Here is a 27,919-nt window from a genome sequence, read left to right as displayed (position 1 = left end):
GTAGAATCCTTATTACCACCAATGTCTTTCATCAATTTCTTGCTTATATGTAAACTGTTTATATAACATTGTTAGCATGTAGTCATCCCTACTAGACTGGAAGTTCCTTGAGACACAAAATTGCCTTTAGATGACCACCCTTCGTGTTCTCAGCCCCTAACACTGTGCTTTGTTAGAGAAGATACTTCATCAGAAGATATTTACACATGTTGGGATTCCATTACACTTAACAGAATTGAAATGGTAATCCATGTACAAGGTTGAAGTCTAAGAGATGTCATTTGTGGAAGAAATTTGGACTTTTATCTTGCCTGATTCAATGATGATGTTTTGATACTAGATTATGTTAGAAAATCCTACAAGTATTTTTTCCCTTTTTCTCATTTGGCTAATGCGTTACTTAGCTTAGATTTCAGATAGAATACATTTCTGACAAATAGGATCTGCTTCCTAATACATCTGCAGGGATTTTGGAACATTTTTCCTATTCTATATCCAAATTACAGGAATTTCTTTTTGAAATATACAGGTTCTTATTTGACATTATTACCTTTTATATTAAACCACATTTTTCCTATAGATTAATTTTTTCCACCAGTGATGTTATCAGATATTTTTCTTTAGAGCATATTTCTCAAAGAAAACCTCAGTTCCTCAGAATCAGTCTGAGGGGACTTAATGTTCAGGAACACTTGGATGACTTAAATCATGACATAAGATCATTGAAGAAAGAAAAGTTACACTTTCAATTTCAATGGAAAGGGAATCAGTGCTTTTAAACTATAGGATTTAAACAAATTTAAACTTGTGACAAAAGTAAAAACCTTTTACCTATGTGATAAACATATACAGCAAAAAACTTAAAGTTTTGAATCTGGACAACTCTGAGGGGTGCCATACCACAATCAAGGCTTTACTTGAGTGCCACACCCAACAGCTAATATGAGGTCTTGCTAACATCATAAAGCATTTTTTTTTGGGAATAGACAAAACAGTTAAATGGTGTCAGTCCAGATGAGAGGACAGAGAGTTAGGAGGTATAGCATTCATGGTATTCCTAGAATTTAGATTTTCACTTTTTAAAAGGTGATATTGTGGAGAACATTTCTTCAAGACTCCATTCTGGAATTTTTGTGAGGTGGTTCACTTCTAATTTGCCAATTATTATTACTTAAGTATTACATTACATTAAATATTTTCAAAACTGAAATTCTTATATATATTCACCCAGCAATCGCCCTTCATACATATTTATAGATTGACTGGACTATTCTTTCCATATTGTTTGAACTTGCTCTACGAATTCTAGATGCTCTGGGTAAAATCAGTTGACAGAACTGAATTTTCTCAGTTCACTAATCATCACTCCCAATATTAACTATCAAGTACTGTTGAGCATTGAAAAAAAACTTTCTTTATCCCAATCATCACCACCCAAATACCATATACCCTAACTTTCCAGTCCATCCATGACCCTTTGTCACTCATACATCTTGTTATGCAGTAATACTGACCTATGATCCTCTTCCTCAAAGATGACAGTCTTCTCTACTTATATTTCTATTTTGCTGATTTCAAAATCTAACTAAAGGCACCTCCCACACTCTCCTCCTGTTGATTAACTTCAAATTTATCCCACATGTAGCTGGTTTGTACAGAAAATTTTGCATACTGTATCCCCCATTAATCTTGGAGCGCTTTTATTGCAGCATTGTCATTGACCTCCCTTCCTGGTATCAGCAACTTAGTACAGTGCTGGACAAATTGCAAGCACTTACTGAATATGTGTTGATTGATTGATAGACTACTAGATTTTCTTTTGTATCTCATAATTTTAATGAAACTAATTTATTCAGTTAGGTTCTTTGCTGATTTGTATACAATTTTCTAAGTATACAATAATGTTATTCACAAAGGGCTTCAGATTTTTCCTCTCCACTTTGCCTAATATTTTAAAATATTTTCTTTTACCCCTGATATTACTATCTTTTATAGAATTATGTAGTAGATAAATAGACTAGACAAGCTAGATAGACTTCACTATTGAATTCTCTTACATTTATTTTCTAAGCTTATTGATTTATTTTATGTTACATTTGCCAACTATTATTTAAATACTATTTTAATCACATGAAAGAAAAAACTCCTTTTACTCTGCAAATTTAGTTTTCAAAGGAATCATATATGAGTGTTGTGTTTTGTCAAAGATTTTTATGTTATTGAGTTCACCGTGTCACTTGTATATTTGTGTTTTTAATATTTTATTTTGTAAACTGTTTTGCAGTCTATACCAATTATATATCCAAGTCAATCATATTCAAGGCTATAGATTTTTTTTTCCTCCTCAGAATTTAATCTAATTTATATGAAGCAATATAAATACCATTAGTGTATAGCTCATTTACTTTGGTTTATCATTACTAAAATTAGCTGGAATAACTTTGTCACATAAAAATTCATCTGCAGAAGATGAGACTGTCTTTTTTTGGAACAGGTGTATTCATCTTTGGTATATTCTTTATAGATGATCAGTTATATTTTCTGAATTTAAGTTAATTCAAAACTTTTTTTGTTATTAGATGTTAATTTGGTATTTTGTAGGTAATCTGGCCCTTTTTTGTTTTCACCTCTCCTGGCATAAACCTCTGTAAGAAATTTGTTATGGATTTTAGCATTTGCTTTCCTGTTACTTAGTCAATTTTACATTGTATTTTAGATAATAATGTTAATTTACTTTTCCATATTTATTGGATTTGAAAATTAATATTTGACAATTTTTGATATCTTGAAAAATCAGCTTTCTATTTTGTTTCTCAACTTTGGAAACATTTTATTTTCAAATTTTTCTGTATCACTTCTAATCACAAACTTTAGTGTGCTGTGCTTTTGTTAATCTCTATTGGTATTCCATTTTTTTTGATACTGTCCACTTAGTCCTTATCTGTTATTTTATCAGTCCCAGTACATAATTTTAGCAAATATTTTTCACTGAGAATTCCAATTATTTCTTTTCTGAAGTTTTGGTATGGGATTTCATCACCTTTATTTTATTATTTACCTGATATATTGTTTAAGTTTCTTCTGCTTTAGTATTTAATGATTAGTCTCTGTTTTAATGTTTTAATAGCTCTCTAAATTATTACTTTTGCTTTGCTATGGTATTTTAATGGAAGTTATGTTAGAAATTATAGAATGCAGTCCACCAAAAACAAAGCCTTTAATTCATGTTTACAAGGTGATGGCTAATTGCTGTGGAATATATATGCAAGAATGAGATATATGAGATTTGTGTGTAAATATATAGAAGTTAACAGACTCATTCTTGTCTATATGTCCTGTTCCTATAATGCTTTAATAATTAAATATGAAAGAAAAAGTAAAAAAAAAACACAGAGAGAGATAAAGACATTATTGATGAAATTATTAGGGCTAGAAACAACCATAAATATCTATGTCCTCATCTAAACCTTCTCATTTGACAATTGGTCTTACAGACCTCACATTGTGTCATTGAAGACACAGAGTTTGATCTCAAAATGTATGGAGAAATTCTTATGTATCTCTCATCCTTTCATAGGTTAAAGAATTATCCTACAGGGCCATCTTCCTCAAAGAACATTTACATTATAGATGTTGCTTCAATAGTTTTTTCACAATTTGGGCCATTTTGCTGAAGGTAAAATAATGTCACTGAGCAACACAAACTTTACAAGATTGCACATCTGTTTCTCTGTGCAGGGTTCATATCCTACCAATTATTGTCTAAAATCGCCCCAATATAAAGTGTGGTAAGCAAATTCAAAAGGGTAGGAACAAAGCCAATGAAAGGAATCAGCAGTTTATTGAACGAGTTCCTTCTTGTTTAAGATAAGGCAGTAGAAATAAGTGAATGAATGATGGTCCTAGGAGCACTTTGATCAGGGTTCCACCAAGGTCTCTGAATTCTTATATTCATTTCATCCATCACTGCAGCTTCAGAGAAATTGTTTCAGAATCATAGCAGAGGAGGAGACTCAAAAGACTTACAGCAACATTTTTCGTGTCTGTTTGGTTTCACCACAGAAGGTAGTAAGGAGAAGGACCTAGTTTCTCCCTAAGTACTCCTGAGAAAAAGGAGAAGGGGCTGTTAGACTGAAAAAGAGGAGATATGGATCAGTCTAAGAACAGCTTAGGGGGGAAAAGATCATTTGGATGGGTAGTATACCTGCATTGTTATGAAGCACAGCCAGATCAGGAGACTCCCTCTACAAATAAGGTGTTGGGCATCTTCTCTACCAAATTATTTTGATAGATACCTAACATACAGCGTTTCAGGAATGTATTCAACAGCAAGTTTATTTTCAACAGCTAACATTTTGTTGGAGTTCAGGACTCAAATGGACCCTTCTTTACTTCCTGTGTGATTCTGGGCAACTAACTGAAATGCTCTTATTCAGTTGTCTCAGAATTCCAATAAGAATGTGTCTTGTTTGATGGCTCCAATCTCAACATTCCATGAGCTCTAGGACATCCTATCAATTCTTCATTCTTCTAAAAATCTAAAGTTGCCCCCACTCTATGATGGAGCAATGACTGATTACAGAAAAAAATTCATTAGATGTTGTGCTGTGCTTTTTCTTTTTTACCCCTTTTTAATGATAGAAAACTACTTAAGCTACCTCTGCATTGTGAGCGTGTATGGTGTGCTCACACATGCACACTTATCTATGTATGAAAACAGAAATTTAATTTCTCATATGTAAAGGACAACTGGAACAAGAGAATATAGAGAATCATATGATAAGGGGCTGACAGGTGGCACAGTGGACAGAGCACCAGCCCTGAAGTCAGAAGGACCTGGGTTCAAATCTGGCCTCAGACACTTAACACTTCCTGGCTGTGTGACCCTGGACAAGTCACTTAACCCCAATGGCCTCAGGGAAAAGAAAAAGAAAAGGAGAATATTTGATATAGAAAGAGAAAGTGACAGTTATTTTGGAGAGAAAAATTTGTGAATTTGGTTACTTTTCAAAGGCCTTTCAATAGATAATGAAAGGTCATTATAAAATGAGTTCTTTTCTCATGTAATTTCATAAGAAGAATTTCTCTGTCTCTGCCTTTGTTTTTTCATATGTGTATATATTGTTTCTATGTGTATTTATATTTATGTATATATACATATATATGCATATATGTGTATTCATATATACTTCTACTTTCATTTCCAGAAAGGTCTGTGAAAAGTACCTATACAAATGATGGAAATGGAATTAACCGCTTTCCTGAATAAAGAGAATGGTGAGTTAATTAAAATGACATTGACATTTGCAGATTTTATATATATAGTCATTGGAGCAAAATTGAAACTCTGCCATAATTGATTCTGATCAATTGCAGCCTAATCTAGAAATATTTTAATAGTCATTCCCCTAAGTTACTAATATATAATAAAAGCTAGTCCCCTGCAGATGAATCTTTGACAAAAACAATTGGTAAACTGAAATGTCCAAAGACCATTCTTGGCCATACTGAGATAATCTATCTGAATTGTTGAAAGAAAAGTTGCTGCCATTTAATCCCTTATCCATACCAGTGTCTAAAAAACCCAGCCTCAGAGGTTCCTTTTCTGAATGACTTTCACTTCCGATGGGCAATGGAATCCCAAGGAACTGAGAATAATTATATTAAGTGATGATCTATATTAAGTAGATTATTGTAGATTAACCACATAAAATGTTACTTATAGCACCTAGATTACAGGCTGCTTTGAGGCTTAAGGCCTAGGTATTCTTTAATTCCTTAGCCTCACAAAGTATCTGCCAGATGATTTTTCCATATTGGTAATGAGTTACAAAGGAATCATCTTGAACGTTTTAGCTGTCAGTTACCTTTTAAATTGAGAATTGAGAATTATTGACCCTATATTTAGGCTAATTGATGAGTAATCCTTTTTTGTTCATGGGTGATATTCTTTGGTAAGTAACACCACTGCAAGGCATCAGTGCAAGAAAATTGCAGTGAAATATTCCTCTATTAATTCTTACAGTCAGCAACTGCTCAGAAGCCAGTTATCACAGGGAATTATTGCCTGACAAATCAGTGCTTTAAATGATTTGGGATTCATGGGTAAGCTTTCTTGTCATACATTTTATTGGAGTTGAAAGGCAGCTAGATGGCCCAGTGAATAGACCACTAACCTTAAGAGACAGAGAGACTCTTTAGGAGGTCAAATCCAGTCTCAGACACTTTCTAGTTGTGTGATCCCGGGCAACAACACTTTAATCAGGTTGGCTAAAGTTCCTCCTCTGTTAAAAGATCTGGAAAAGGAAATTGAAAAACATTCCAGTATCTTTGGCAAGAAAATTACAAATTTGATGATAATGACTGAAAAAACCTAAACAGCAATAACAGATTAAGAAAACATTTTCAGGAGCAGCTAGGTGGTGCAGTGGCTAGAGCACCAACCAGCCCTGATGTCAAGAGGACCTGAGTTCAATTCTGGCCTCAAACATTTAACACTTCCTAGCTGCGTGATCCTGGGCAAGTCTTAACCCCAACTACCTCAGCAAAAAGTAAAAATGAAAACATGTACAGAACTACTGTTATTTACAGCATTTATAGCATTCTAGGATAAGAACATGACTCCTTGAAGACAATTTTGACTTATTAATAAATATCAACCCCAAAGAACTGACATAAAGTATTAGGTTTCAATACCTTTTTAAAATTTTTTATTTGTTTAACACACATTACTTCATGACTCATGTTGGGAGAAAAAAATAGAGTAAAAGTAAAAAACATGGGAGAGAGAAAAAACAGAAAAAAGAAGTGAATATAGCATGTGTTGATCTACATTCAATCTTTTTCTGGACACAGATGGTATTTTCTGTCCAAAGTCTATTGGGATTGTTTTGAATTACTGAATTACTGAGAAGAAAAGAACCAAGTCTTTCATAGTTAAGCATCACACATTTCTTGCTGTTATTGTGTACAATATATTTCATGGAAAATTTTCCAGTCTTTCTAAAATCAGCTTGGTCATCATTTTTTATAGAACTCAACACCCTTTTCACATTGTGAATTGTCTACAATTGACTTACAGTTATGATAATTAATGAATTTTCTTTTCCCGTTAATTGGTATATCATCTATTAGGTAGGGATATAAGAATTGGGAATTTCCACTGTGGAAAAATCTTTAATTTATTCCTTTACCTAACAATTCAATAATGGATATTAGGAAATTGACTGATAGATCATTATTTTTAAAAATTTTTAAAAATTAATTTTATAATTATAACATTTTTTGACAGTACATATGCATAAGTAATTTTTTACAACATTATCTCTTGTATTCCCTTCTGTTCCGAGTTTTTCCCCTCCTTCCCTCCACCCCCTCCCCTAGATGGCAGGCATTCCCATACATATTAAATATGTTATAGTATATCCTAGATACAATTATAAGTGCAGAACCGAATTTTGTCGTCGTCGTCGTTGTTGTTGCAAAGTAAGAATTGGATTGGGAAGGTAAAAATAACCTGGGGAGAAAAACAAAAAAATGCAGTTAGTTTACACTCATTTCCCTGTGTTCCTTCTCTGGGTGTAGCTGATTCTGTCTAGCATTGATCAATTGGAATTGAATTAGCTCTTCTCTATGTTGAAGATATCCACTTCCATCAGAATACATCCTTATATAGTATTGTTGTTGAAGTGTATAATGATCTCCTAATTCTGCTCATTTCACTTAGCATCAGTTGATTTAAGTCTCTCCAAGCCTCTCTGAATTCATCCTGCTGGTCATTTCTTAACAGAACAATAATATTCCATAACATTCATATATCATAATTTACCCAACCATTCTCCAATTGATGGGCATCTGTTCATTTTCCAGTTTCTAGCCACTACAAAAAGGGCTGCCACAAACATTTTGGCACATACAGGTCCCTTTACCCTCTTTAGTATTTCCTTGGGATATAAGCCCAATAGCAGCACTGCTCAATCAAAGGGTATGCACAGTTTGATAACTTTTTGGGCATAATTCCAGATTGCTCTCCAGAATGGCCGGATTCTTTCAGAGCTCCACCAACAATGCATCAGTGTCCCAGTTTTCCTACATCCCCTCCAACATTCATTATTATTTGTTCCTGTCATCTTAGCCAATCTGACAGGTGTGTAGTGGTATCTCAAAGTTGTCTTAATTTGCATTTCTCTGATCAGTAATGATTTGGAACACTCTTTCATATGAGTGGAAATGGTTTTAATTTCATCATCTGAAAATTGTCTGTTCATATCCTTTGACCATTTATCAATTGGAAAATGGCTTGATTTCTTATAAATTAGTGTCAATTCTCTGTATATTTTAGAGATGAGGCCTTTATCAGAACCTTTAACTGTAAAAATGTTTTCCCATTAGTTTTGTTTGTACAAAAGCTTTTTAATTTGATGTAATCAAAATTTTCTATTTTGTGGATAGATCATTATTTAGAAAAAATGAATGAAGTTACATTTAACCTTTTATTATTGCAGAAGATAGAAAAGCTGGTTCAACCATATTTGGAAAAAACAAAAAGAAAAAAGCTGAAGAAATAACATTCCTTGTTCATGAAAGCACAAAAGAAACATACACATGGTGAGCTTCTATTGGAATACTCTAATTGATTAGAATTAGCTTTGCTTGAGGCCCAATATACAGATTGCATGTGGCCATGTAAAACAGATTATATACTTATTCAAAAAACTCAAAATTAAACAATAATCACAAAATACAAAGAAAAAAACATTGTCTTGAAGAAGAGAGATGAACAGAAAAGGGCCATCTCTACCTAGAGTGTGTTTATAGTCAGAAAAATATCATACTGGCATTTCTAAGAAAAGGGCTTTTTACAAAATTTCAATACACTGAAAATATTACGGCCAAAAAGATTACAGATTGAGGTACTCTCATGTGTCTAATTCATGTTTCCTCTATGTCTGTATTTAAGAAATTCTTCTAGGTTCCAAGAAACAAAATCATTATTTTTACTATTTAGGCTGCAAGATTGAAATCCAATGAAACAAACAAACAACAAAAAACAACAAAAACTAAAAACAAACAAACAAACAAACAAAAAAACATGTATTAAAATAGATGCTTGAAAGAGATGTTCCATTTTCAGAGAATTAAGGTCCTGAATAACCTCATTCAGATTATTGCCCCACCTACCTGCCCCTAAACAATGTTTTTTTAAAAGGTCTTTTGTTCAAATTGGGCCTATCTGCCATTTAAAAAATGAGGAGACTTACATTTCATGTTTTTGTTTTCTTTCAAGGGATTCTCCAGTGGGCCAGATATCTTCCAAAGTGGAACAAGAGTCATCTGACAGTGGTGGTGAGTTTTTTCACTTACTCATATTTGCTGATTTCATTACTTAGGGATCATTAGATAGTTGTTGAGATTCAGCCCTCTTTCAGTGAAATGCGTTCCTAAATGCAATTAGGAGCTCCATTCACAAAAGAAGACTCTTTGATAACAATTAATTTACAAGAAGCAGCTAGGTGGCACAGTGGATAGAACACCAGCCCTGAAATCAGGAGGACCTGAGTTCAAATGTGGCCTTAGACCCTTCCTAGCTGTGTAATTCTAGGGAATCGCTTAACCCCAGTTTCCTCAGCAGAAAAAAAGAAAGGAAAATCAATTAATTTACAATACAGGAATAATCAACAGCAACAATCTATTCAATGTAATATTCCAAATCTTTGTCACACCCATAACCCTAACACTTCTCTTTTTAACTTACACACGATTTTTACTACTAGTTTTTTTTCCTACATACTACTCACCCCTCATAACCCCTTCCCATTGAACAATATCAACACCTGAGTTTCCATTCCCTCTCTCCCCCTCTTTTTTCACAGGAACTTAGTGCTTAAGGTTATACTAACTCCTGTACAGTTACATTATGGATTGAGTGGACTTTTGTGGATTATTTAGATAATTTATTTAGATGACAATTATTAAATAACTTTTTAAAAAATGTTTTCTGCTTAATGGGAAAGACTGTGTCCTTTGTTTTTTCTTACTTATACCCATGAAGAGTAGATGTTTTATTTATATTTTCCAAAATGACTTTAGTTAAAAAAATAGCACTTCAGGTCCAAAGGAGCTACCATATAAAGTTTTAGATTCCAGTGCCATTTTATTTTTTGCAGTATTGAAGCAGTTAACTTATTAGTCCTTTGAGTTGATCATGTTTTAGGGAATTAAGGGATATAAAAATTTGTGTCTATATCACAATTACATTACATTACACTACACTACATTAAAAGACTATTGCCTTAAAAACTGTCTGATATTCTTTTTGATTAGCATTTAACTGCTTTGTTGGTAGACCTTGAAATTTTTTGTACTTAACAGATGAAGGGGGTCTGTGGTTTACAGCTTCTGTTACCAGTGAATACTGCAATTTGAATAAACCAAATTTCAGAAGAAATCCTGATGGAGGAATAACAGATGATGAAAAATTGTGAGTTTCCATTCTTGCCCAAAACTTTATGAGAATTAGCTCTGTGGTGAGGACCTAAAATGTTTGAATACATCCATTTTTACAAAGGAAAATATCTCTTGCAAAAAAATCTATGAACCTTCAAAAACTTGTCTCCAAGTGACTCCTGTTTAAAATTTAGAGGACACTGCTATACAAACAGCATTGAATATATTACCTGCATCATTTTCTCTTTTTTTTTTTTAAAGTACGTATTTATTTTGCATGTCCTCTGGGGTTAAGTGACTTATCAAGGGTCACATAGCTATTTAGTGTTATGTGTAAGAGACTAGATTTATACTCAGGTCCTCCTGACTAGGATTTGATGCTGTATCCACTATACCATCTAGATGCCTCATTGTTTTTATTCTTAAAGTTTTTCCTACGTTCTGTATTTTGCATAATGAATGTATGTTGACTAAGTAGAAGTTTTATAATACTTTCAGTGGCTCCAAGGGATCTGATTTCTGGGTAAAATTGCATCTATGGTCCTAAGGATTGAATGGGACTTTATATGTCACTGACTCCAGTGACTGAGTCAACTGGGACGTTGAAGTTGAGGCTTAATTATTCTCCTGACACAGCACAAAATTCACAAGTAGATTGACCAGAGGAGACCAATTTCTACCTTCCAAGGCATTATTTTACAACACAGTACCCAAGTATTTTAGTTAAGGAAATCCTACATAATAATTCAAGTATTCAAATCTATAATGATTTTCAAATTGCCACAGAAACATTATGAAAGCACTTAGTGATTTCCTTCAAAGAAAGTTTGTTTTTCACTGAGCTTGCTTTTTCAATGGGATAACTGAGAAAATAAAAGTGTATGGTGGTAAAAGTGTCTACTGGAAGAAGAGCTACACTTTTCTATCTCTGCACTTGAGATAGAACTTTATTTTAGCTTATTTCTCTTGGCTGACACACACACCGTTTCTCTGTTCTTGTTCTTGTTCTCTTATTCTTTCTCTTCCTCATTTAGGCTGATCAATCCAGGTTTTAAGGTTCTGCAGATACAATACACTTCAGACACTTTTACATAGTATATAATTTTCAAAAAGGATACTACAACTTAAATGAAGCTTATAAACTATTTATAGCTTTAGAATGTTTGGTCACTGAGCTATGTAGACATTATGGAGTTGCAGATTTCTCTTTGTCTAATTATGTCAATTTTATAATTGACTTCCATTATTTATTTAGCTCATTGTTCAGATTACATTCTTTGGTCTCAGAATGATTGGACCTCTTATTAGAGTCCATATTAAGGAGATAAGGAAAAGACACTTCTGATCCTTAATATAGGATTGATCACTTAATGCTTCATTCAATTTCTCTGATGTCCAGTATCAAATAAAGCATTGGGATCTAGTAGTTGTCTTCTCAATTCCAGATACCATAATCCAAATTCTCATCATCCTTTGGAGACATTCCAGTAGTATTCAGTGAAAACTTATTCAGCATGTGACTGTCTCTTTGTCTCTCTCCCTGCCTTATTTTTCTACTTCTCTCACCCACCCACCCCCAATGTCAAACTACACATTATCTGCTCCTGTGAGGTGTCAATTGCTTCCCAATAGTATAGAAAACTTACTGGGCAGATATACCAAGGTAGATTTTCTCTATAAAGTTAGCTACATGATACAAAGTTAAATAGTGGTAGACAAGCTGAAATACACAGAGCCAAAAATTCAAGAAAAGGATCAGCACAATAAAAATAATGCTCTTTTTTCAAACCAAAGAAGAAGGGAGTGAATGAGAATCCTGGGAAAGGCAGGCCTTAGGACATTGATCAGTGCACCCCAAAATCCACTTCATGCCTTTGGTTACTCTATTCATCAAGCTAGCTCAGGAAAACTGTTTGAAAAGCACAGGAGAAAGTAGGAGGTGTTCCAAAGGAGGAGGGAGGAAAATATTTCCTTAAGTTTGTCTGGAGGATTTCCTATCTCTCACAACCAGGGAGGTCTCAACTGGAAATGTCTTCTGAGAATAGGTTTTAGGTTCTGATGAAGCAGCCATCCTAGAAAGGGAAAAGGACTTGGCTGAGTCAGAAAAGGGCCAAAATGAGTGACCTGAAACAGCCCATCCAGAAGAAAAAATTTACTGAATATCATATGCTCTCTCTTTTCCCAAAATGGCTGTACTGTTTTCTGCTAAGTGCTTAGTATAGTAGAGAAAAGATATTCATGAGAAAAGTTCTTATAACAAATCACATTCCTGTGTATTCGTCATTATTAAAAACAAGTACTAAATATATAAATGATTTTCAGTTCCAGGAAAGAAAGAGACAACAGAATGGAAGATAACAAATTACGTAAGGCCATTTATGAAATTATTTTACATAATGGTGGTTTTAATAAAATTCTTTACTTATGTATGCCTTTTATGACATATTTTCTTTGGAGCAATGGTGATGATGAAAACATTTTTACATAATGAAATTCTTGCCCAATGTAAGGCTAATATTCAAAAAGCTTTTAAAATGATAGTTTGAAGACCACCCAATTGCTTCAATAAAAAGCAATCACAAATAAACTAAATTTTGTAAACACACTTTTTTCCTTGAATGTTCAAATAGGAGGACAGTCCATACACAGGAATTTCCAGTGGCTACCTAAGTTTATACCAGGAGAACATGTGCCAAATCCTCAAAGGAGATTTGCGTACCACCCAGAACTCATCCCAGTGCCCCATAATTCCAGCACCAGAGTTTCTGTTGTCAACTCTATTTTCCTTTTGCTACATTATCCAAGGCAATTGGGAATCCTTATCATTGGGTGCCATATGTATGGGTTGAATAGATTTTTGACAAAAGTAAATGCCATGATTTTTTTTGCCACAATACAAGCAAATCCTCTACTTATTAAAGAACCTTGGCTATGTCCACAATCATGTTGAATTCCTTAGCCTTTCTGACCAAAAGGTACCTTACGCAAACTGACAATTTACAATTGTCATAATTGATTGTCACAGAAAGTTTAAGATTCCATCTCCTTGTACATAAGGATTATATTTTCCCCCTATGCTCAAAAACCAATAAGAGAATTATTGTTAGGTAGTAGGGATACTTTTTAATAAGACAAAGTAGCAGGGATATCAGTGTATGGGACTACCATCAGAGAACATTTATTTAATTAATCATACATCAGAGAATTAAAACATTTCTGATTTTTTTTTCTAAATGAATATGTGACTTTCATTTGAACTCTTTCTTATAGACTTTATTGGAAGTGATGTTAATATCCCTCCAAGAATGATAGAAAACAACATGGGCCAGTCATGGAAAACAGTCATGGGGCATCAAACTGAAGGGTGAGCATAGATGCATAAAAATTACTGCAAAGAGTAAAAGACCATTTGGACAGTATTTGTATAAAAGTATGAACATCACTTTATTGGAAGTGAAATCTGAATATAAATGCCACTGTATAAAACAACTAAATGTGGAGCAATATATATTATATATGTGTATTATGTATGAATTTGTACATAAAACATATATATATATATATCCAGATCTATCTATCTATCTATATCTATCTTTCTATCTACATATACACATAAGAACAAACATTACTGAGATGAGCCCAATCCCTTTCAAGAAGTTCTCCAGTATTGACAATCTTTAATGAGAATAAAGGTCTTCATCTTGAATAAGATTACTATTGATTTGCCTTTTAATGCTAGAATTTACATTGAGATATATTTGCTTTCTATTCCAGGAAATCAGCCTTTGAGTTGTCTGTGGAGAAAAGTATGACAGAAAACACACCAACCCTGCTTTCCCTTACTTTGGGTATGTTTCTTAAACTTCTTTCTATATCATACCTTTTCTAACATTATGGTCACTCAAGCAATGAAGAATTGACCATATTTGAAGAAAACAGATAGTTGCCAGCATTGGTCCAAATTAGGAAAAGCTTTTAAAATGCTATCTTTAGGAGATCTCTTTGTTATTGAGTCCATATTTAATCAGATTTAGAATGGTACTAGTGAATATTCAACAAAACAATCCCTGTACTGGAACTTGGCCACACTTTGCCAGATAATGAAAATTCCTTTCCATTGCTCATGGAGACACGTTGGTATGTTGTACCTAGTCTTCCCCTAATGTTCCAGTCTACCTGTTCTGAGATCCCTTTGGCAACTTCCCTTTCCATAGGCAATGGTGTCCAAGGGAATCTTCAATAATTATCTATTAATATAACATAAATTAGGGAAATGGATGTAAATCACCTAGACTCAACTAGCATTCTAACAGTAGAATAAAAGATATTTGAAGGACATAGGCTAAACTGTGCCCTTACTTATCTTTGGTTGTTTAATATCTATGAGCACAATTTTGATTTATTAATATTTCTGTTGTTTATAAAGTACTAACAGACAATTTCCTATTTCAATTCCCAAATTGCTTGTAATTCATTTACACTTAGGATAATTAATGTGTTATTCTTCTTATTGGTTTGGTCTTTTAGTTGAGGGTCATCTCTGTTAGATTTCCCAATCTATAAAACTCTTTACTTAATTCATCTACTGCATGAAACTGTTGAGAATATCAACTCTAATATTTCATTTTTCTCTACCATTAATCTCTTTATTATTGCAGATGAGATTGAAATAGATCTAAATATTAATGAAAAATATGAACACAAAAAAGACAAAGGTATAGATAAAGTCATTACTCAGGAAAGTGCAAAGGAAGAATATGATCGGTGAGCTTTCTTTTTTTAATCCTCTAAATTTATTAGAATATACTTTGGACTGAAGTCTAAGAGATGTAATTGTCAGACCATTTGAAAGTTTATAGACTCATTGTGACAAAAAATCAAAATAAAACAATCACAAATACATAAAATCCAAATGGTAGAATATCTCTATAAATATATTGGTAGTACCATAGAGGTCATTGCTATAATAATAAAATAATTACACTTAAGCACCTATCCTATTCCATTTTTTAAAAAAAACAATTCTTTTAAATGAACTTTATCTTTGTTGATCATTTTTCAATTTCCCTTGTTAGGCTCTCCACTGAAATTAAATATCTAAGTCAACATATTTCCAAAATACTCCAAAATATTCAAGAATATGGGGCAGCTGGGTGGCGCAGTGGATAGAATACCAGCCCTTGAATTCAGGAGGACCTGAGTTCAAATCTGTTCTCAGACACTTAACACTTCCTAGCTGTGTGACCCTGGGCAAGTCATTTAACCCCAGCCTCAAAAAAAAAAAAAAAAAGATATGTTACATAGCTATGTAACTTATTGAAGTGTTTCAGCCCAATGAGTCTTGAGATTTTGAAACTTAGGAAATGATTGGTTTAAAATCTTTATCCTGAAGCACTATTTAATTCAAGTACCTGTTGACCATAGAGAAAACAATCTCTTTTTCTATGGTTGTAATATTAAACCTCAAGAAACATCTGCTATATGAAAGATTTCTCATATAATTCCAACATATCAATCAATATTTATATACTTTAGACTGTGAGGACTCTGAGAAGCTGCATCTTGCAAAAGAAATGCTTCTCTTTAAACTAAGTGTATTTTTATTTCAAGAAATATTTCTGGGTTTATTCAAAAATCAAATATGCTGCCAGTTAGCTCTTTAGTTTACAAAGCTAAAATAAAAAGGAACAAATTGCCATTACTAAACTTTATATTTTAAAGGAGAGATTCTTTTTTTCTCTTTTTGTGTCTGAGACTGAACTGACTTTAGCTAAATTCCCTTGGTTGTCATAGCAGAACTGTCCCTGGATTGTCCCTTCTCTCCTCTCTTAATCTTTTCCCTTCTTCACTCAGGCTCTTAGCTTTATGCTCCTTTCATGAACCTGGTGTTCAGAAGATAGAGAGATCTTCTTGAGACCAAGACACACTTTTAATTTGGGGGAGTTGTTCTACAGTGTTTTATCCCCCACACATTTATAATCTATTGGCAGTCCCAATGCTATTCCTCATCATAAATACCAGTGTATGCAAGAAGAAATCAGTATCACTGAGTAGACCTTAGGTTCCTGGGGAAGTGGGAAGCAGGAAGATTCCCACACTGACCCATCTGTCCTCTGACAAGGGAAGTTCTTGGCAGATAGGAAAAAGGCCTGAAGATACACCAGAGGCAGCTGGATCTCAGAATTTTTTTTAAGAGGTTAGGGAGGAATAGGATTGGGTCAAATTTGAAGGCATTGATTGAAGGAATTCTCCCATAGAAGGAAACTAGTCCCATTCCCCCAATGCAATTGAGAACCTCCTCGTCAAAATGTTTTCATACCTATGGAGTCCACCCAGAGCTGCAGTGACTTAGCCCATATTCAAGCAGCAAATATACATGTCAGGCTCAGAAATGCACTCTGCTCGTCCTCACTAAGTTGTCGATGCTTCTCTAAATCACGTTGAACTTCTCTGGACTCAGTTTTCCCAGGAGGAGGATGATTGTATAAGAGACACTGGTCTCTAATTGTTTCCAGAACCACCTTCTTCCCCTTCTGTATCTCTTAAAATTCAGACCTCTATAGGGTGTTCGGACTTGAAAGCAGGAAAACAATCCTCTTCATTAGTTTCCTATGTTTTGTTTTCTGGTAATTCCTGGACTGATCATAACTTTGTCAACTTCTTTGCATTTTAAAACTCCAGTTACCTGGTCCAGACACACAAACCCCTGCTTTAAATTCACAAATAAAAATAACTTCTCCAGGAGAAGGCTAGATGTGATGTGTACTATGGATGTGAATATACTTGGAGACATGAACTGACTCTTATACAATAAAAAGGATTCCTTTTTCAGAGTCCTTGCAAATGTAAACAATGACTTTTTGAAAGGCTCTGTCATTTTAAAATGAAGATTTATGTTTCATGTTTTTGATTCCTTTCAAGGAAATCCCCAATGGGTCAGAAACTGCGGGGAATGGAAGAAGAATCATCTGACAGTGGTGGTAGATTTCTTCATATCTTCTTTATATTTGCTGATTTCATCATATAAATCATTAGAGAATTGCTAAGAATCAACCTTATTTTAATGAAATACATTATGAACCAAACGCACCCTTACTGAGTGGAATTATTTAGAATTGCAAGCAATCAAGAACTCCCTTCACAAAAGATCACTACCTAATCCTAGTTGTCTTCAATTTGGAATCATTAGCAGAAATCAATCTGTTTAATGCAGTCTCCAAAGTCTACCTCACTCTCAACACTAGAGCCTTTCTAATTGAGGAATTTACTACTCATATCTCATAAAACACTCCTATTGATCAACATTATCAACACCTGAGTTTCCATTCCCTTCATCCTTTTGTTTTTCACAGCTCAAGGTTATGCTAACTCTTATCCAATTACATTATGGATTGAGTTGACTTTTGTAGATTATTTAGATAAATTTTTCTTTATATCTTTGAATAAGCAGAATAATTTTCTGCTTAATGACAAAGGTTGTGTCCTTCTTCATCTTTGCTTATTTAGCACCTGTAAGAGAGTAAATGTTTTATTTTTTTCCCAAAATGATTTTAGCCTATTGCTTTAGAAAATTATATGTCATTCTTTTTATCTGTTTAACTGCTTTTTGTGTAGACAACAGAACTTTTTGTATTTATAGATGAAGGAGGACTATGGTTTATAGCTAGTCATACCAGCGAGGATGACTATTTAAATAAGCTGGCTCTCAGAAGAAATCCTGCTAGAGGAACAATTGATGATGAGAAAAGGTGAGCTTCCATTCTTGCCCAAAACTTTATTAGAATTATCTTTATAGTGAGAACTCCAAAAGTGTCTGAATGCATTCATTTTACAAAGGAAAATATCTTTTAGAAAGAATCTAGGAACCATCAAAAATGTAACTCCAAGTGACTCCTGTTTAAAATTTTAGATGGCACTACTGCTACACGAATAGCATTGCTATATATTGCCTGAATCATGTTCTTTTGTTTTTGTTTAATATTTATTTATTGCAAGGTCATTGGAGTTAATTGATTGACTTGCCTAGGATTACAAAGCAAATAAGTATTAAGTAGTCTGATGCTGGATTTGAACACTCCGGTTTTTTTCATCCTTTGGAGAAACTTCAGAAACATTTCCCTGAAAAACTCATTCAGCATATGATTGTTTCTGTTCTTCTGTCTCTCTCTTCCCTTCTCTTCCTCCATTTCTCTTTCTTTCTATCACTGTTTCTGTCTCTCTGTCTCTCTCTTTTTGCTCTCTGTCTCACTCCTCTCTGTCTCTGTCTCTCCCTCTACTCCCTCCACTTCCTCCACCCTTCAGTGCAAAATTATACTTGTTATCTCATCAAGTGCTTCCCAATAGTATAAAAAACTTAATGGGCAGATCTATCTGACAAGGCAGATTTCTCCAAAGTAGTTATAATATATGAAATGGTAAACAAACTGAAGTACACAGAACCAAAATCCAAGAAAAGAATCCGCAGTACAATAAAGTGGATATTCTTTTTTCAAGCACAGGAAATAGAAAGGGACTGAATTGAATTAGGATCCTGGGAAAGGCAGACCTTAAGGGTATTGGTCAGTGTTCCATCAAATCTCCCTTTCACTCCTCTGCTCACTACATTCATCAAAGTAATTCAGGAAAACTCTTTGAAAAATATAGGAGAAGGATGAGGGGTTTTTAAAAAGGAGAAGGGGCAACCCTACTTTTAACTCATTTCCCTATTTCCTCAGGCATGTCTGACCATAGCCATAGGGAGATAGGTATCAATTAGAAATGACTTAAGATAGTAGTTTGTAGATTCTGAGGAGGCAGAATTCTAAAAAAAAAAAAAATGACAAGCCTGATATAGCCTGTTGTGTGAAAGGAATGGATAATAGAAAGGGACCAATCTGTGATTGTATGGATATATGAGAAATCCCAGATAAGGAAAAATACACCCTCTCAAAGTAGTTTATGCACCTTCTTTCCAAAAGTGTCAGATGCCTAGAGCACAGAGAGTGTAAATGATCTCAGTGTCCACCCACAAGTCCGTGTGTTAAAAGACATGAAGGTATGAAGCAGAGCCTGGGCCCTTCTGCCTGGGTGATATTGGGACAACTCATTGATTTGTGTGGGCTTCCGTTTTCTTATCATTTTTATGAAATTTAGTAGATTTGATGGGCCCTGTCTGACACAACAGAAAAAACAAAGCTCTTTTTAACTTTGAGAAGATTGTTCCTATCCTGCTTTAGGTTAGTAGAACTTCATAGCTTTAGCTCCATATTATCAGTTCCTTGGATTTTTAAAAATTCCCAAATTCTCAAAATTCTTTGAACATTTCTAATAGAAAAGACATTATCTTTGGCAAATTAGATGTATGAGAGATGCTTAGAAAGTGAAAATTTATTCTTAAAGGTATATGATCTGGTTCTTCCATAATCAACTGGATTCTCTTCCAAGGACTTTCCAGATATAAAAGAATGTGAAAGAAATAATTTTCTGAAATGTCATATTGGCATCTTGTTTTAAAACCTGGATTTCATTGTTACTGTTTTTATTTGCTATTCTAGGCATGTTTCTTTAAGCTACAAACCAAAAGTTATCGAAGAAAGCATGCCTAATGAGAATGGTAAGTTTCTTCACTTTTTTTTATTTTTTTATTTTTTTATTCTTGCTGGTTTCATATTGGAGGAAATTGAGATTCAACCCACTTTGAAACAGATCTTTTGCAACTTCAGCTAAATCTAGAGAATGTTTTTAAAATGATGTATTTTGAGTAGCTCTCCCTAACTAATCATAGTTTTTGACTCAAGGATATTCAAGTACAATCCACACGCTGGAATTTTGAAAGGCCACTCTACGCCCAAAATAAGGAGAGTCCTTCACTGAAGCTGATGCTGTGGTTACTGCTCTACTATTTTTCCTATACTTTTCTAACAACTCCTATTTCTTCCTTAAAAAAACTTATTTACAAAACTTAGGTTGTCACATTTATCTTTCCTTTTTCTATCCCAGCAAGGTTAGTCAGGTGAACTCTTGAGTTACTTATATTCAGCTACAGGATAGATTACAAGTAGATTTTTGTATAAATATTCAGGAAAATTGTTATTCACAGCATTGTGCAAGTCAAAGTAAATTTTGCTTGAGGGCATTGATTTGACCCTATGTCCTTATTTCTTCCTTAGCTGAGTAGTTGTTTGATATGTATGCTGGATTGATTTTAATTCAATGGGAAGAAATATAACTTGAGTTAGAAACCAATGACATAAAAAAGGTTTTAGCTTTAGATTCCTTCTGAGGAATTGACTGTATTTCATTTATCCCTCACCAGAGCTGATAATCAATACTTTTGGAGAGGTAGAGTGGTATAAAAATCTCAGACAGTAATAATACCAATGTTTTATGTGAGAATTGTAAGGTTTGGAAAGAGTTTTTTAATCAGTTTGTTTTCCCTAGATTCTCAAAATAGTTCTACTATGATTGATACTATTCTTTTTTATTTATTTAAAACAATAAAAAATTGGAGAAAGAGAAAAGGAAAACAAAACAAAATACTGTCATATGCCCATCAAAATATCAGAGATGAATCAAAATATGTAACAATTTACATTTCAAGAAAGCATATATAATAATAAAAGATCCTCTTTGCGTTCTTTTGCTCTCTGCTTTTTTCATCTGGCTGTATTTAAAGTTTGGTCACTGAAAAGAATCCTTTTTTTAGATGACTGTCACTTGGGACACACATGTTTTGGTATATAAAAAAAGACATTATTTGGATCCGCATGATTTGGATAGACAACCTGGATAGAAGGCATTTTATGAAAGAGATTTTATCTTGAGTGCTGTAACTTAAGCTGCCCTCTTGCTTGGTATTGTGAATTCCAGCACATTTTTGGAGAAACACTCAGTTTTCTCTGAGAGATTAATCACCTGGCCAACTGAGGCTGGCCTTAGAAGCCTGGTGTCTAACAGAGCAAAGAGGGATGGATAAGCAAGGGTCCAAATGATGCACCTCCTTGGCCAGCTTTTTGAGGCTACTTCACATTCTGCTTCATTTTAATGAAATTAGCAAACTGAGATTAAAGTGTTTAAATTTTTGCTAACTTGAATACTGTTTTGATTACCCAAATCCTGCTCTTTTGGTGTTAAACTGCTCCTAGCCAGGGCAAAAACTGCCTGAAAGACTGATCAAAAATAGGTAGTATTAGTGAGATTTGTTGTAGTCTATATTGTCCATATTTGTAGAGTGAAAAAAAGTCTCAGAGAAGAATACTCAGCTAGTTAATCACCCATCTGGGACTTCAGTTTTCTGGAGGGATAATGGCTTCTCCTTTTCAGAGCTTTTCCTCCAAGTAGTTGTTGTTACTTGCAAATGCTATATTAGGATGATTTTAGTGAAATTATTCATGAAATTATTCTTACTCCTAGCTGCAATAAAAGGAACCAAAAGAAAGAACGTTATACAAGAACAAAAAGATAAAAGGAACATAATGTTTTCATTCTTGCAGTAAGTTCTGTATATATTTATAACAAAAATTCTTATTGAATAAAACCATTCGCTCCCTCCTTGGTTTTGATGTTTTTGGCACTTGTACAACCTTAACCACTTTTTCCTCTTTGTTTGACAGATAGGTGTTCATGCTTTGTCTCTTTTTGTCTCCTTTCCTCAACTCGTAATCCCCGTCCCCTACCCTTATAAAGCACAAACATTTTTAACCTACCAGCTTTACTATCTTAGATTGTTTTTTTTTCCCCCTTAGTCAGGCTTTTAGATGTAAAGTCTATACATAGTTTGATTATATTTTACATAGACCTGAGAATGTGCACTAAACTAAATCCTATTAACTCACTCTGAATTTTAGATTTTTCCAGAGGAATTCTAAAAAACAAAAGGAGTACATAATCACAGATGTAAAAAGGTATCATTTTCTTTTTATTTATGACACAGTATAAATTTTAGAAATTTATAGAATTCCTTAGCTTTTAGGCCACTAACCTTCACACGGATTTGTTGGATTGGACAATAAGCCATTCCTCCTTATGGAATCTAGATTTGCTTCTTTCTCAGATCTCTGAGGAGATAATGTTCCCAGAGGTACTTTGTTTCTTGGAGTTGATGTCAATCTTCAGAGAAAAATAGTAATAGGATGCTACTAGTTCCACCTAATGAACATATATAGGATACAGATATACCCATAACCCCTCATATATACCCCAATCTCCCCAACTCTCCCACATAATCACTAATTACCCACACACATGCAATACTTCAAAAGCTATCCTGTTTCTATTAACCCCCCTCAAAAACATGAATTGAGAAAGACTTGGTGTTTTCACACAACTTCATCCCAGGTGCTGTTTTTTTGTCCTTCATTGCAAATTTTAAATTTTTGAACTTTTTTGCAGGATGTTTTATATAAGTATCATTTAGTATCATAATACAAAATCTTTTGTTCTCTTTTTCTCTTATTTTCTTCTCTGAACTAGGAATGAAGCCAGAGAAAATGGGTCAGCAAATAAAACACCAAGAGGCTGTTTTGGTATGGTGTGTTTTCCAAGGTGTTGGAGAAAGCAAAATAAATGAAATAGAAGGAATGGCCATAGTCATCATCTTAAATGTAACATGAAAATTGAAACATTCTAACCAGTCAGTAACCATTTCTTAAACTCCACCCATGTAACAAAGAAGCCAGAGCAGCCATGAGAGGCAGAGGCAGTAAGGAGAGCACTGTAGAATAGCTACATAAAAAGGTGTCCCAAGCAGAGGGTGGGAATGTCTTGTTCAACCACATACAATAGCTCAGGAAGACTGGACAGCTTGCACTGTAATCCCAGAGAAACTGAGACAAGATAGAGATTAGAGAGTTTTTAATATTTTATTAATTGGAGAGCTTAATTGACTGGACAGGACTCTCGTCTCAAAGTATTCAGTGATGAATGGGAGAATCCCAAGGCTTTTCATATCCTTTTTGAACAAAGAAAGAGAAGAGTGGGAAAGGTTTTTTACAGAACCGTTTGGTTCTGTTAGGATAGGGGGAGACTATAAATTCTTACTAAAAGCCAGAATCAGAATGTTTGAATAAACAGAAACAAAGATGTCAATGAGGTATTTGGGATAGTCTTATCTTTTGGAATATTTTAGAGGGGCAGTGTCATAAATTCTTGAGGGCAGAAGGAGCTAGGAGCCAGGAAGTCTGATCTCCCCCTCATCTTGAGACTCACATTGACAATTTTCAACCTTAGAGCAAATGTTCCTCAGTGTTAATGAACCTGAGGAGAGGTTTTGTAACTAAGGAGATTGAGTCAGAACAGTTAAGGAAACTGAGGTAGAATAATTCAGGGAAAGTTAGTCAGGATAATAAGGGAAACTAGTTCAGGTAAACTGAGGTGGAACAGTTCAAGGAGATGTGGCATAACATTCCATACTCTCTCCTAAATATTCAAACCTTTGAATCACCTTCCTCTTGATACGCAGGAGGTCAAAACCATAGTTTTGACCAACCCAAAATAAAACTAGAACAATGCAAGGATTTATGGCAAGGACAAGTCTCTCTCTTATAACCCCAGAGTTAACAGCAATACAAAGGCTCCCTGTTGCAAGCATGTCAGGTACTCTGCAGTTGGGGCACTAACTCAGCCAGAGAATTCAGTTTGAGATGGACAGTTCACTGTAAGTTAGGTGGTCTGCAGTCATTTGTGCACTTAACTCAGTCTCTGCTTATATAGCAGCAGGGCTCAAGGGCTCAAGGCCTATTCAGAGGGGCACCCATCTCCAGGGAAGAAGGGTGATGCTTGGCGAGTAGCTCCACCTGTCCCTGCCCAGAGGAACAGACAGGGCTGCAGAAAAAATCAGATTTCTGAGCAGATTATGCACAGTTAGACCATCAAGGCAAGCAAACCCCAAATTTTTTAGATGCCTGATAATAAACTACAAGGGCCTTTGAAATTGCTGAAATACTAATTAATGAACTGGGGTTACAGGACTGGAGAAACAAATCAGAGACACTTTTCAATCTCAGGACAGGTGTCTGATTTCTAATTTTTTTCTAAAAAATAATCCCCAAAACTGAGTTTGCCAGGGCAATTCTAACAGAATAAGGGGTTCCAAAGCTAAAGCATAATAAAAAATGAAAAAAAGGACTGTTTAAAAGACTTCCAAATTCAATCTGAACTAGTGAGAAAGGGGGTGGAGCAGAAGTGCCTAAAGCAAAGTGAATAGGAGCCAGGGGTTTCCATTCTGTCAGGCATTTTGAGAAAAATATACCAGTTTCCCCAATGTTCTATCTCTCCCTCCCTTTTTTTCTCACAGAAAAGAATTATCAAATGACCAGTCCACATATAAATCCCAAGAGTGAATCCTAAATTCCTATACATAACAGAATAGTACAATAAGTTTCCTAAAAATCTCTCAAACATAACAGTAATAGTTACATAGTTTTAACAAATCCCATCCCAAATCTTAAACACACAGTAATAGATGACCCAAGCATTCATCATCCATTCCCAAAGTTCCCATATCAGTATAAACTACACTAGAAGCATGGTCCATGGTCTCATTTAAAAACTACTGCAGGCTGAGAAATGGTCAGAGGCTCTCATTCCATGCAGAGTGTGGGTATGCTGTGTTGACAATCAAAGCTGATCAAAGCTGATCTAGTTCCCAGAAGCAAGTCAATATGTGTAATTGGACCAAAATCTAGAACAAAAACATAAATCTAACAAATAAATGTTAGAACAGTCTGAGATAGAAAGACTGGTCCACAAGACTGCTGCAAAATGTGAAGAGCCAGCAACTTCCTATGTGAAGATATGAGTTTGCTTTACAGGACAGGTAAAGGGCTGTAGGTCTCAAGTCTCAACATCAGTTACATTTCACAGACCACTGTTAATTTCCTCTCATCATTTAGAAATCTTAAAAAAATAAAACACAAATATCCTGCAAAAGACAGATGACCAGGCTAAATACTTACTTGCTTAAGCATTTAGGATACAATGATTACATATAATCAGACTAAAAACAGCAAGATATGACATAATTGAATTGCATTAACAATTCTATTGATCATTGCTCTGATCATAGAAATCAGTTACAGGAGGAAAAAATGCGAGAACATAATTATAACATAAAATAATCAGTCAAAACTTCAACCTTCAGCACATACAGGATAAAATAGCTTTAACCCAGTTTTATTCCAATCAATTGTCCCATTAACTGTCAGAGGGTGGAGCTCTAAAACTCCCAAATAGAATTAACTATAAGCCCAAGAAATTTTATCTCCAATAACAAATTCCATTAATCAAATTTCAGATAAACCCTAAAGAAATATTTATCATAACCTTATACTGATAGCAGTAAGGAATTTGTCCCAATAAGTTCACAACTTAAACAATATATCCAAGTAGATGTTTCATAAGTGAACATTATACATACAAATCTGTTTGCTTTTAAAATAACCAATATATGGAAAAATATCCCAAATTGCATATTGTCCATAACAGAAACATTTTCAAAAGGACAAAAAATATATTATTTTCAGAGGCTCTTTAAATGACCTCAGGATGACCAATACAATCAGTTAAAACTTATACAAAATGTCCAATTCCACATAAAAGAATGTGAAAGATTCTTAAATATAGCAATAAAACTTTTAGAAATAATCCTACCAAAGTATAGATCACATTTATGACCATATTCCTCAAACAAGAAAATCATTATGTATCATGAAACAAATATTCAGTCAATTAACCTAAAAGAAAGCCTGTCACTTTAAATTATAGTCTGGTGTACTGGCAGTAACTTGATAAAAACAAAAAAACCAAAAAAACCCTGCTGTAACACACTTAGGGGAGTGAGGAGAGGAGAGGATTCCATGTGGCTACCCTTCCCCTCCTCCTGCACCCCTGGACGAAAGATTCCCTCCTGTTTCTCCATTCAGTTTCTTACATAGGAATCCTTCTTAAGATTTAGCCCATCAGTTTGCTTTCTCCCAATATCAAGTTTCTTCCCAAGTCAACCAGTTTCCCAACTTTCTTCTTCTCTCTTGCTACATACTTAAACAATCTCCAACAACTTTCCTAACTATAGAGGCTCCATTGCTAAAGGAGCAGAAAGCAGTGGGGGTGTGTAAGTTTAATCTTTACCTTTGAAGACAAAGGATTCTTTCCTGGTTCTCCCTCCCCCACCTCTTCTTCCTACTCCCAAATACCTTCTCTTATTCCCTAAAATCATCCAAACCTTTAATTTCTCCTACAAATCAATCCTGCATAAATCACCTGCATTCTTCTTTCCAGTTCTCTTCAAAACTTTTAAGATTCATAATATAGTGAATAGCTAGATAACTCCATAACTTACAATGCTAACAAATAAACTGAATCAAACCAAATACAGGTTTTTTTTAACAAAAGTTTTTTTTTTTTTTTTTTTTTTTAAGAGAGTTAGTCTGACAACAATTAGCATCTCTCTTATCTGTCCAGGCAGAGCTTGAATTTTATTGCTCTTTACTCTAGCAGGCTCTGAAAACTGCTTTAAAGGAAAAACTTTCCTGTCAGTTTAAAATAGCCAAGTTCCATTTACTTAAAAATTAGTACATCAGGTTAAAAATTTTAAAATCACAAGCAAATTTTCAAATAACTAATTCCCAAATTTCTTAATCATTGTTCTTAAAACTTAATAAAGCTCTTAAATTAACAAAACAGACAAATTACACAGAACATAGAACACATCACACAGAACACAAAATGTAATGTTCTGTTGTCTCCATAGACTGCCTATCTCCTCCTCCCCAGGAATTCATAGGGTAAAACTCCCCTAAAGGCCGGAACTAGAGAATTGTTAAGTACCCATTTAGCACTTAGTAAGAACCTAACAAATCACATAGACTGCAGTTATAACATTAAACAAACATTTAACATAAAACACTCAGAGGATATCTTCCAGCATCCCAGAATGATACCCTTCTCAGAATTGAATGCCCATTGGAATATTATTCTGAGAATACAGATGCTATAGCATAAACAGACAGAACAGATCAGATGTCCTAAAACAGACATGTACACTTACTCTCCCAAAGCCGAATATGAAGATGTCTACCACCGAGCATAGCAACAATTGAAAACTGCTCTCTTCCTTGGAGACTCTGGAAACAAATCCAGAGGACTGGCCTCTCCAGGCCAAGAATTCAGATCTCTAGCCGCCCCATGGTCGAAAGCAGAGATCCGAAGGTCTCTAATCTCTACTCCCATTCTCAGTTTCTAATATCTCAATGGGACCTCCAAAATGTAATGCTGGAGAAACTGAGACAAGATAGAGATTAGAGAGTTTTTAATATTTTATTAATTGGAGAGTTTAATTGACTGGACAGGACTCTCGTCTCAAAGTATTCAGTGATGAATGGGAGAATCCCAAGGCTTTTCATATCCTTTTTGAACAAAGAGAGAGAAGAGTGGGAAAAGTTTTTTACAGAACCGTTTGGTTCTGTTAGGATAGGGGGAGACTATAAATTCTTACTAA

The 27,919-nt window shown here is 34.3% G+C and overlaps 1 protein-coding gene and 1 long non-coding RNA gene across 3 annotated transcripts in view; one reads left to right on the top strand and one right to left on the bottom strand.

The window, feature by feature from the left end:
* Positions 1–26,737, top strand: part of LOC141561387 (uncharacterized) — a 28,246-nt gene extending 1,509 nt beyond the window's left edge. The window contains exons 2-15 of one of the 2 annotated variants that reach the window (XM_074300866.1): positions 5,208–5,277; positions 8,505–8,607; positions 9,287–9,345; positions 10,372–10,480; positions 12,769–12,812; positions 13,717–13,810; positions 14,221–14,294; positions 15,105–15,210; positions 17,368–17,426; positions 18,086–18,194; positions 19,980–20,038; positions 21,838–21,916; positions 22,272–22,328; positions 22,897–26,737. In XM_074300866.1, the coding sequence (XP_074156967.1) occupies positions 5,235–5,277; positions 8,505–8,607; positions 9,287–9,345; positions 10,372–10,480; positions 12,769–12,812; positions 13,717–13,810; positions 14,221–14,294; positions 15,105–15,210; positions 17,368–17,426; positions 18,086–18,194; positions 19,980–20,038; positions 21,838–21,916; positions 22,272–22,328; positions 22,897–22,993 (1,092 nt within the window). In that variant the 5' untranslated portion in view covers positions 5,208–5,234 and the 3' untranslated portion in view covers positions 22,994–26,737. The remainder of the gene's footprint in view (positions 1–5,207; positions 5,278–8,504; positions 8,608–9,286; positions 9,346–10,371; positions 10,481–12,768; positions 12,813–13,716; positions 13,811–14,220; positions 14,295–15,104; positions 15,211–17,367; positions 17,427–18,085; positions 18,195–19,979; positions 20,039–21,837; positions 21,917–22,271; positions 22,329–22,896) is intronic. The other variant, XM_074300867.1, reaches the window with a different exon arrangement.
* LOC141559502 (uncharacterized) lies at positions 3,825–4,383 on the bottom strand. Its single transcript, XR_012487447.1, has 2 exons — positions 4,205–4,383; positions 3,825–4,103 (listed from the first exon to the last, which is right to left on the bottom strand). It is a non-coding gene; the product is annotated as an uncharacterized LOC141559502 (long non-coding RNA).
* Positions 26,738–27,919: the final 1,182 nt, after the last annotated feature.

This window comes from Sminthopsis crassicaudata, chromosome 3 (genome assembly GCF_048593235.1).
Source record: "Sminthopsis crassicaudata isolate SCR6 chromosome 3, ASM4859323v1, whole genome shotgun sequence".
Classification (NCBI taxonomy): Eukaryota; Metazoa; Chordata; class Mammalia; order Dasyuromorphia; family Dasyuridae; genus Sminthopsis; species Sminthopsis crassicaudata.
This window is presented reverse-complemented; position numbering and strand designations above follow the sequence as displayed.